An 11,672-nucleotide genomic window follows, 5' to 3' on the forward strand; every position below is an offset into this window, starting at 1 on the left:
ATAAGCCTGCATCAAGTGTGCATAACACTGCATGACATGTGCGTAGCACAATGTAATGAGTGCAGCTGATGAGGTAAAGTGTATGTAAAGGGTAGACAAGCTGTCAGAGTGGTCCATGTAACGGATTACATGTTCTGGGTAAGTGTGGTTCATGTAACGGATTACATGACCTGAGTATGGTGTTTTGTGTGTATGTAACTGAATGATGGTGTCTTGAAGGGGTTGTAACTTGTGATCCAGAGGGGTGTAAGGTGTGTTGTCCATGGTGTCCTGTGTAGTTTTGGCCGTAGAATCCAGTGGTGCCGCCATATTGGTTGATTTGAGAGTGTACATATGAGAAAAAAAGGAAATTTTGAAATGGGCTAGATGGGTAACCATAAAGCATACCACAGCATGAAATCTGATCACGCCCCCAGGCAGCAATTTTTACTTAAATTTGTGTATCAGAGGTCAAGGGAGATCTGATTCTCAGAAACATGCTCAGATTACATGTGTTTATATTTCAGGGGGAGAGTGTTGATTTTGTGACTTACTCCTGGCTGGGCCCAATGTCCAGCACAGGTTGCAGAGGAAGCACCTCTAGTGGCCCCACAAAAAGTGCCTTGGGCGTCTTTGGGGAGTCTTCCCCAAAGCCCCCTGTCCTGCTGTGTGATGTTTGTCCACCGTGACGTTTGCACAAATGTCACAGTGGAAATCAGACAGCATTTAACAACTCCTCAACTCCCCTCCTGCCTACAAGCTAGATGTGCTCTTGTAGAGGGGGCAAGGTGGTGTGGAGGAAGGCCAGGACTTTTCCAAGCCTATTGGCCTCTGAGGAGCCTGGAGAGAGCTTCCACATCCCCATCAGCTCTGCTAACAGCACCAAATACTCCACGTACTCGGTTGATTGGGGCAACAGGACAAGCGTGTTGCTTGGGACATGCATTCTGAACAAGGTTGGGGCAAGGACACTTGGAGGAAGGCCAGGAATTTGCCAAGCCTGTCAGCCTCTGTGGATCCCAGCAAGCGCTTCTACAGCCCCATCAGCTCTGCCAACAGCACCAAGTACTCTGTGTATCCGGACCGAGCCTTGTCATTTTCATAAGCTCTTGAGCACTTGGATCTTGCTAAGCATTGGTTCAGCGCTTGGAGGCACCATGAGGACATGCTCAAGATCACCTTTCTTGTGGGCAGCCACCTCCAGTGGTGAACAACTTGGGAAAATACACACAGGGTTGTGCATCTCAGCTCACCTGCCGCATTGATACAAGGACCTCTGGAACAGATGAGATTAGGTTCCTTGGGGGGTGAAGGGAGACCAGAAGGGGGCAAGACTACAGTAATGGCAACAATACTGATGGGCAGGTGGGATTGGAGCAATAGAAATATGTATGGAGGCAAGCTGATTGCTGGAAAAGATGCCAAATACAATTGCGGCCACACATTATTTTGATTTTGGAGGTGATTAGAAATACAGAAATATTGAGTATCTACACTGGAGAAAATCAGAAAAATTTGGAAAACCCCTTGGACCCAGGAAAAATTATGAAAAAAAATCAGGCTGTATCAATCCAGACCTCCCAAAATTCCTACAGGTCTACGCCATCTGCAAATGTATCTACTTTATTTTGCAGAGGAGTTTTTAATGCAATTTTTTTGGTTTGATCATGAATCAAGCACATTCACATGTTACAAAAGTTGGCCCAGTATAAATCTCATCATTGGATAGAAATGGGCATCTTCATGACATAAAGACATGATCCTCTCCAACTGATCACTAATTCAACATGTGATCAACAGATCAGTTATTCATACATTAGGCTACAGTTATTGTTGGGATAGTGTAAAAAGTTACACAAGAGTTATGGTTAACTCTAGCATGACTTCAGTCCCTGGGGCTGATGGAATTAAGATATGGCACTCTATAGGAAGTGCCACAGATTCCCCCCTGGTGCTTGCTCATATCATGTTTCATCTTCCGTCAGGTGTGCCTCCACCTGAACTGCTCATCAGGCCGTTTGCGTTAGCTCACAGCATGTAGGAATACACGCCCAGACCCGCAGCAACCAGCCAGGAAGCTAGCGCGGTTAGAAACCAAAACAGACCCAGCCGGAGATAAGGGTAAGCCCCTTTTTCCCAAGCCCAGACCCGCAGCCCTAACAGGCCAGTCAGAAAGCTTATGCGTATCGCCACGTCGAACGCAAACAGCCCCAGCCGAAGCAACAAACGCAACGGCCAAGAACAAGCGAAACGCCCAAACAAACCCCAGAACCTTGTACGTTCCCGAGGTCAGAGACAGACAGATTCAAGCAGCATACTGACTAAATCTTGTCCTTTCTCAGAACTCTTGCGGAACGACTCGGCACACAGACCAGGCACGAGCTGCTCAACAGAATTACGGAAGACATAGACCACCGTAAGTACTGGAGCAGCTCCCTAGACCGTAAAGATGCAGAAGCCGAGCTGACCGAGAACGGCGCTCGCGCAAACAGACAGAACCGCAGCGGAACCATTCCGTCAGGACAAAGAACGTTTATTCCAATAAACCGTTGTCACCAGCATAAGCAACAGCAACCAGAAAGAGAACGCTAGATGAGCTCCAGGGACTGACTGAGACATGAGCTCTGCCCGTCGTGTAGATCAACCATATAGCTAGCGATAAGCAGCGCAGACGCAGTGCTCCTCACCCATCCAACTCATCCCACTCATCTCCATAGCCATCAGGCCACTCTCGACCTGCCTTTAGGTACATAGAGAAAAATGCTACTTATTAATGATCCTGTAGTTACAAACGTAGTTGCAAGAGTCTAATGAGAAATGAACTTTAGTTTCTCCAAAATTTTCAATCTTCACTGCCCTAGGTTAGTATCATAATGTTGTTCTAATTCCCATTCATGTTATTGTTTCCAATATCATTCACCTCATTGTTTCCAATATCATTCAACTCACTCAAAGTTCTACAATTGGTCTGCATGTGTGCCTCCACCTGAACTGCTCATCAGACCATCTGTGTTAGCTCACAGCATCATCTTTGCTGCCCTGGTGTTTTCCCTTGTCCATTATCCAGGGGGTATTTCCTGCTTGGCGAGTCCATGCGGCAAAGGGCCCAACATATCTTGAGGTAGCCGTACTGGCCGCGGAGTTTTCCTGCTGGGCAAGCAGGTGGGAAAGCCAAATTAACACCAAGTGCGCGCCCAGCAAAATGCAAACAATAGCATTCACAAATGGCTTGCGCGCACTCAGCGCTAAGTTGAAGCAATAACCCACACAAGGGTCAAAAGGGTTGTGCAGCCTCTTTGACCGGAAGAAATCCCTTCTGGTCAAAAGGGTTGTGCAGCCTCTTTGACCGGAAGGAATTCCTTCTGGTCAAAGGGGTTGTAGAGCCTCTTCTACTGGAAGGATTCAGAGAATCTTCTGTGAATATAACAGAAACATTAATCAATTGTAGCCCAATATCCTGAATTCTGAAAGAGATGGCCTTACCTGAACATGGTAGGATTGACTGGAGTTTGATCTGGCTAGGAAAACATTCAGTTTGGCACAGATTCTTTTGACAATTTCATCCTGATCCAGAAAATGGACTTCCTTCTTGTTGGGGTGGACATTGGGATCTACTCAATTGGGTGTGATTTCCAAGTAAATGTATATCAAAGGGAAACTGCCTTTTGGGAGGATTGATAGATGCATAATTTCAAGTGAATTTTGCAATGGACTACAGTCTACCAGACAGTCTGCAGCAACGCAAGTCAGCATTGTTATTCTCCTTGGGGTGAGTCAGCACAGAAATACTCGGGACTCACTGTTGATGAATATATATGTAGTTGCTTTTTTTGCAGTGGAGAAACTTCTTGTCTGTAAATTCCAGATGCATCAACTATTTCTTGAGAGTTTCGGAAAATAGTCAACTGATTGTTTCCAGGAGGTTAGCACTTGCTGTAGGGATGTAGAGCCTTTTTGACCAGAAGGATTCCCTTCCAGTCAAGGGGGCTGTAGCCTCTTCAACTGGAAGGATTCCCTTATGGTTGAAGGGGCTCTACAGCCTGTTTGACTGGAAGGATTCCCTTCCAGTCGAAGGGGTTCTACAGGAGTGTCAATGGCAACAGGGGCTGAGGGTACTGGTTAGCAGGATTTGTGCCAGCCCTACTGAGTTGGCTAAAACCATAAACTTGTGGTTTTTGGTTCAATAAACAGGGGAAACCCTGGAGCCAAAAACCCATGAGTCACAGGTTTTATTAAACTTAGATAAAAATCAGTTGCTGGTTGGATTTTGACGTTGAAGCCATGGGAGTAGCACCAATTGAAAGGGAATGTTTTGTTCTTTCATTTTCCTCTGGGGTATGAGGAAAAGTGCAGTGATGTGGGCAAGAGAGGAAAATGAACAAAGCTGCCAGCCAAACTGGACAAACTGATATATATATGTACACCAAACTTAACCTAACTTGACACAAGTCCCCCCTGGTGGGAGGCTCGCTGTGGCTGGCCGCAACCCTCCCGCAGGAAGGGCCTTCTGCACAAAGTCAAAATTTTGGCTGAGAAAGAAATCATGAATGGCTGGAGGAAAAATACTTAGCATCACCCAGCCTCCCCCTCAGCTCCTGTTGACCTGCCCCAGAGCCAAATTACACTTCTCAATCTCAGCTTTCAAATGGTGCTGGTCTCATCTCCTCAATCCTTATTATTTTTGCTGTACTAATGTTTTAAAAATAAATGAAAAACACAAAGAAATGTAAACCAAGGAATGGCAACCATCATGCCTTGTTTGATATTGGATTCACAAGCCTGCAGATATCTGCAGATCCTACACCTGTAGCCACTAAATTGTTGCAGATAGGATATTCAATTGTGCATATTATCAGAAAATCCAAAATTGAATCTTCAGTGCAATGGAATATCCTCCAGGATTCCTTTGACCTCCAAAACGGATTCCTTTGATCAGTTTTGAATTTTATGCCTCAAAAACTTGGGGGAGGGTGCCCATCAGTACTGCCAAGAAAACTGTCTATACAGTTTTTCTTGCACATATTTTGGAGAATTTGCAATTGTGTTTTTGTGTTTTTAGGATTGAAAATCCTTCCTTTGTCTTCCAGCCTGCAGACATTATTCATAAGCCTCTCCTACGGAGAGCCCTCCGGGCGGGGTCCCCCGGACCCTCCGTTTGAGAGGCTTAGTTAAGCATGAAATTAACTAAGTCCCTCCCCTTCCTGGGGCTTTGCCGGATATGTACAGCCAAAAATACGGGGGCAATTTCACGAGTCCTTCTTACAGAGGGCGCCCGCGCTGCCAAGGTGCTTTAGGTCTAGCTGTTTGCCCTCTGAAACAACGGGACTTGTGTTAAGTTAGAAGGCCTGCAGTGTGATATTTGAGCCTCTTCTATAAACGGTGCTGCACTTGGGTAATTGTTAAGCTAGATTGAATATCTAATTTTGGTCTTTCCTCACAGGAAGTCCCAGGCCAAAACTTGATATACTGAGCCAGCATGCAAACTAACAAGAAGGCTAGGCAAGGTGACAAGAGGTTGCATATTCTAATAGTTTGATCAAGCTACATATTTCAAAAAAACTCGAAGAGCATAACACATTTATAAAGGCTTGATTCTTGGACAGGTTTTGCCATTTGGGGATTTTAGTAGTGAAAGCAATCAGGTGAAAACTGTAGGAATACAGACCCAGACCCGCAGCAACCATTAAGGAATCTTGCGCAGATAGCCCAAGGCGCAAGCCCAAGCCCAGCTTCAAAGAAAGGTAAGCCCTCTCGCAGTCCAGACCCCAGACCCCAGACCCCAGCCCTAACCACGGGAGCTAACGCTAGAGTATTGCTTGATGATTACAGAAGCGCACCAGGCTAGAACCTTATTGGTCAAAGCCCAAAGCCAAGCACAGCCCAAGCAAACCTTGTACATCCCAAGAGCAAGCGGCAAGTAGACTTAAACCTTAAGGCTAACTTGAACACATTCTTCATATTGTTGTCAGCGCCACTTTTGAAAAAGTGTGCGCCAGACGGCGCCTCAAAAATGCCAGCAGCTGGCGCCTTTGGCTGGGGGTGCCAAGCATTTTTTTGTAAAATCATAAAATCTATAAAATTTTGAAGTAAACATGTAAATACATAAGACAAGGAGACACATTTTCAAGTAGATCAGCACATGAGATCTTCAGGGTTCCAGTTTGAATCCTCATTGGGGTTGGTATTAATCACATCAACATCAACAAACTCTTTATCCCATTTTAGCGGAGGAAAGTGTTCCAACAAATCAAAGTCAAACAGTTTATCCATGAAGGCATCTTCCCGTGAGAGAAGCCCCTCATTCTGAGCTTGATCTTGGTCCAAAATGCCTTCTTCAAATGCTTTCAGCTTGGCTGGAGCTTAAGGAAGGAGTTGTATAGGTTCATGTTTTCATACTTGGAGTTTTCTTTTCCAGTTTTCTTGCTTGCTCTTCTCTTTTTGCCAAAGTGTTGTTTGAACAGCTCAAACCTGGAGTAAATGTATGTATCACGCATTTTGGAGATTGGACATCAGGAAGCCAGCCCATTTTGGCCCATGGGAAACAGACAGCTTTGACTAATTGGGTGCAGCAGGCAAGGTTCTAGTTGGCGGATTAAAGCAGATTTGGCTTGTTGAAAGAATAAACAAGCAGAAGGTTGAAGACCACCTACAAAGAGATGAGTAAGGATGACAGCCTCATCAAGCCTTGGCAAGTCTTAGTTAACCCTCACTCTTTACTTTCCACTTGAGTTGAATACTCTGAAATTCAATCCACAGGGCTATCAGGGATTCAAATTCCATTATTAAACTCTTTCCCATCTCCTGACAAAATTAGTCCCTCTGGCAACACTGGGTCAATAAGATACCAGTAACGGTAACATATCAATATTGTATTCATTTTTGGTGCGTTATTGTTACCGTTACAAGTAACAGCAGCGCGTTACTGATATTCAGTTTGAATATTGGATTTTTTTTCAAGCCGTTACGATATTGCCGCTGATATGAATTCAATATTGCTGCGGTATCAAGATTTTTTTGGCTCTTTTAGCCTTTTTTTTGCTCTAATACTTCCGTTGCCACGTTATCTGCGTTACCATAACGGTAACGGTATGGTAACCCAGATAATGTTTTGATACGCGCAGCGCGCAAACAAACTTGTTACTGCTAACGGGAACGGTCCAATTAAGTAACGGGGATCGATTCAATACGAAATTTGGCCCAGTATTGTATTGAATCGTATTGACCCAGTGTTGTCTCTGGGTGCGCGCCAACCCACATTTTCAGATAAAGTGCGCACCTGGGTGCGCGGGGGCGGGGCGGGCGCACCTAGGCGCGCCATGAAGGGTGGCGCCAACAACCAAATTTCTTCCGCAGAACTCTTGAGGATCGACTTGGACCCAGAAACCAGCCAGACCTAACTTGACACAAGTCCCCCCTGGTGGGAGGCTCGCTGTGGCTGGCCGCAAAGTGGCCCCTCCCGCAGGGAGGGACTTGTGCACAAAGTCAAAATTTTGGCTGAGAAAGAAATCACCAATGGCTGGAGGAAAAATACTTAGGCCCCATTTGGCAGCAGTAATGTCATGTGATGACATGCACTTACCTAATGTGATACACATCACTTGTGTATTTCATATATTTCTACATAACTCGAGTGTTTGGCAGACACTTGAGTCATGTACTTTGATCTACATAACAAGCTGCATGGCCGGTACATACCGGCCATTGGATTGTGTATTCAATGGCCGGTAGAAATGCTCATTGAGGCGAGTTCAAGGTCGTTTCGATGACCAACTTGATCGTTCATCGAGATCAGGGAGTACATATACATACATGTAGACTCTTTGATGAACAATAGAATTGGTCACCAAAGGGAATACGAGGTCATCTCCCTTTGATGAATGACTGTATTGGTCATCAAGGGATCATCCACTCCCAATAACGGCCAACACAGTTGGTTGCTAACGAGGATGGTCGGTAGATCCAACCTTGCAGGGGGCATATTCTCTTGATGAGCGGGTGTGTTGGAATCAATGGGAGTGGAGTGTGGACTAAGTTTGATGGCCGGTACAAAGTCTGTACCGGCCATCGAGGGGAGTACCGGAACAAATGTACTGGTGGGAGGGTATGGTTGGGGATGTGTTGTGTAAGTGTGCCGATATCATCCCAAATACACCCCCAGTGGTACTATGTGGGAAATGGCGGGGATGATGAGCGGTGATGACAAAAGTCGTGATGACCTTCATCACTTCTCAAATCTGCCAAACGCGCGAGTGATATGATTTGGGCCTCGGTGAGGCCCGGTTATAGAAAAGCAGTAGTTATTACATAACATCACTGCTGCCAAACGGGGCCTTAGCATCACCCAGCCTCCCCCTCAGCTCCTGTGGACCTGCCCCAGAGCCAAATTACACTTCTCAATCTCAGCTTTCAAATTGCGCTGGTCTCATCTCCCCAATCCTTATCATTTTTGCTGTACTAATGTTTAAAAAAAAAAAGAAATGTAAACCAAGGAATGACAACCATCATGCCTTGTGGATATTGGATTCACAAGCCTGCAGATATCTGCAGATCCTACACCTGTAGCCCCCCAATTGTTGCAGATAGGATATTCAATTGTGCATATTATCAGAAAATCCAAAATTGGATCTTCAGTGCAATGGAATATCCTCCAGAATTCCTTTGACCTCCAAAATGGATTCCTTCAATCAGTTTTGGAGTTTATGCCTCAAAAACTTGGGGGAGGGTGCCCATTAGCACTGCCAAGAAAACTGTCTATTCAGTTTTTCTTGTACATATTTTGGTGAATTTTAAATTGTGTTTATGTGTTTTTAGGATTGAAAATCCTTCCTTTGTCTGCCAGCCTGCAGACATTATTCATAAGCCTCTCCTACGGAGAGCCCTCCGGGCGGGGTCCCCCGGACCCTCCGTTCGAGAGGCTTAGTTAAGCTAGAGCCAGACCTACTGGCCAGACCATTGGAAGCTAAAGCTACCCGTAAGTAAAGCCCAGAACAAACCAAGAACAAAGAAAAGAAAGAACAACAAACTGAGACAAAAACCTTATTTGTCCAACCACCAGAACCAGACGCCTCGGAAGCGTTCAGACAGAATAAGTCGAAGTTATTGAGATAACTCGGCTTAGACCCGTGAGTAGAGAAAAAGACACACGGAAGGAAAATCAGACATAGACACTTAGAAAAGAAACTGGAGCTAACTCCTCGCCATGCGATTGATCGGCGCACAGGACTTTTTCCAGCACGTATAAACGTCGACTTGCGAAGCCAGCGCCAAGCGCAATTTTCCTTTCTCATCCTTCAGACATAGATCCCGGGCGCAACCTGCCCTGCTTTCAGGTACATGCTTGCGCCGCTATTCTCTATTCATCCTAACAGAACTAGATCTCTATCAATGTGCATAGTTATCTAACAAGCAATATATCTTTCGGTGGCTTGGTTTCTTTTAAAAACATGTGGGGTGTGACAAAGATATATTGGGCTGAGCGCTAAGAGACACAATTGAAGGGAAGAGAAAGGATATTCCCAAAATTAAAAGAAATTAGAAAAAGAATATACATGCAGCATTAAATTTCAATGGTCACGAGGCTGCGCGCGGAAAAGCGAGGTATTACGATTCTACGACGAAGCGGCTGAGGAGATACATGTTACTAAGTTGCAAGAAACAATAAAGATAAAGTTATGATGTGAATATTACCATTAAATTGGCGTGTAAGAGATCATTTGGGTATCAAAGGGCTATCGCAGGGGGGTATAGCACTTGGGTCAAGGATTTCATAGAAAGACTCTGTGCGGACGCTGAAAGGTCTTGCTTCGAAAGAGGTCTCGGAGGGCGAGCGGCGAAGGGTACTTTTGGCAGACCTCATCCCGCGAATGATGGTGCTGATGGAGGAGGAGGTACGGATCCTCTGTATCGGTAGGGCCCAAATCTGGTTGAGGTTGCCGCGGAGCATCGACATGGCACCCTCGGAACAGTTGCGTTCGTGTCTCTGCTTGGGCGCCATTTCGCTGTCGTCATGGGTCGAACACGGAAAGGGTATGTTGTTGGCCGGGCGTCCAATCGACGCGCTTCGACTGTACCGGTGTTTTGGTTTTCCGGAGAATCCCAGCTTCTCCTTGAAACCTCCAAACCTTGGCGTTGCTGCTTCCGCCCCATGACCAGCTCTGCCCTCGATTTTCGGCGTTTGACACTGATCGGAGCCACTCGCATGGATGGGTGAGCTCACGATGGGCGAGCTCTTTTCGTTATAGGGACTCGGTAGACGTGTTTGAGTGGAAAAGATAGATTGCTCGTGATGAATATCCAGTGTACTGGCTGGACTGCTGCCAGGCTGTTGTTGAGTGGCTTGACGTGATTGCGCATGGTTTTTAGCCGGTGGTTTGGTGACAATGGAGGGTAAAGGACGCAAGCCCATTCGGATGTTGAAAGTACTGACGTTCGTAGTGTGATTCTGAGAAGAGGAACTAGAATTGTGGACACTAGTGGCCGAAAGGGGCGAGGTTGGCGCGTACGGAGCATATGGCGACTGCAAGTCAATCGGCGGGTATGCGGCCTGACAGGCCCCGGGCGAAAGTTGGGCGGTCTTGTTAGCGGGACAAATGAGCTTGATTACGCCACCTATGACGGATGAGACATCATTGGTACCAGTAGAGCTATCCTCGAAGGTTGATAGAGAGTTGGGACTCGATGAGCTGTCTTCATCACGTTGCTCGGACCAGCTGACAGCAAAGGAGGCATTGCAGTCACTGATATCTTCCAAAGCCGGTGTTGCCAGAGATGTCCCACTCTCGGTGGACTGAGGCCGGCTCTTATTGGTACTTGAATCCCGATCAAGATCTGGATCTTGATTGGCATCGGGTACAAAATAGATGCCTCGCAAATGTGATAGAGACGGCGGAAGTGGACCGGAGTCTGGGGCCCGCTCGGCTGAGGATAAGTATGGAGGGATCACCGGAGATGAAGCAGGCCACGGTACTTGGTTCTGTTCGGATGAAGCTCGATTGAGTGCTGGGACTGGCGGCCGCTCTTGATCAATTAGGTCGGAACTCGACCGGCCATAATAGACTCCCGAGAGCGTGCGGAGGCGCCGGAAGCCAGCTGTGAGCATCTTATGACCTTTGTTGGCCTTGGCCTGAGGGTGCAAAACAACATCCCGAGTTAGCACAGGCTAGCAGGGACTTGCCGAGTCGTAATGAAGTGCTAATGAGTTATGGTAGGAATGACGACCGCAACTAACCTGGCGGCCTCTGAAGTTAGGTGCTTCTGCCACGGAAGCGATATGGGCACTCATCGATAGTATCACTGGGAATGGTTTAGGTATTTCTAATGGAGAGGGAAATCAAGAGGTACTCGAAGAACGACAGGATGAGAGGCGGTGAGAGTTTCTTCCGCTGAGAAAATTCGGTGGGAACCTCGCCGGGTGGAACGGCTGTATATATATATCTGTGAAAAATTAAATGTTCAGGTGTAGTTTAAACCGTAGTTGCAAGTTTCCAGCCCACAGTTACTTGAGGATTCTAGATGCGAGATGAGTATGGGGACGAATAGGAGTGCTGATTAGAGGAGGGCGGCAGAAAGGAAGAGGCTGCAGAACCAAAGCAGCAGCAGCTAAAGCTCGAGCTTTGTATTTCAGAAATCGTAGATTGATGGGGAGGAAAGTATATGGGTCCTGCTGGAGTGGCCTGATGGATCTCGAGTCGGAC

General features: G+C 46.4%; 1 protein-coding gene across 1 annotated transcript; it reads right to left on the minus strand.

Moving 5' to 3' along the window:
* Positions 1-9,688: 9,688 nt before the first annotated feature.
* On the minus strand, positions 9,689-11,260 carry PtA15_10A505 (uncharacterized protein; the record flags this gene model as incomplete). The annotated part of the gene is made up of 2 exons (XM_053160688.1): positions 9,689-11,101; positions 11,207-11,260. The coding sequence occupies 2 exons, from the start codon at positions 11,258-11,260 to the stop codon at positions 9,689-9,691; spliced, it is 1,467 nt and encodes a 488-aa protein (XP_053024637.1).
* Positions 11,261-11,672: the final 412 nt, after the last annotated feature.

Source organism: Puccinia triticina, chromosome 10A, assembly GCF_026914185.1.
Source record: "Puccinia triticina chromosome 10A, complete sequence".
Classification (NCBI taxonomy): domain Eukaryota; kingdom Fungi; phylum Basidiomycota; class Pucciniomycetes; order Pucciniales; family Pucciniaceae; genus Puccinia; species Puccinia triticina.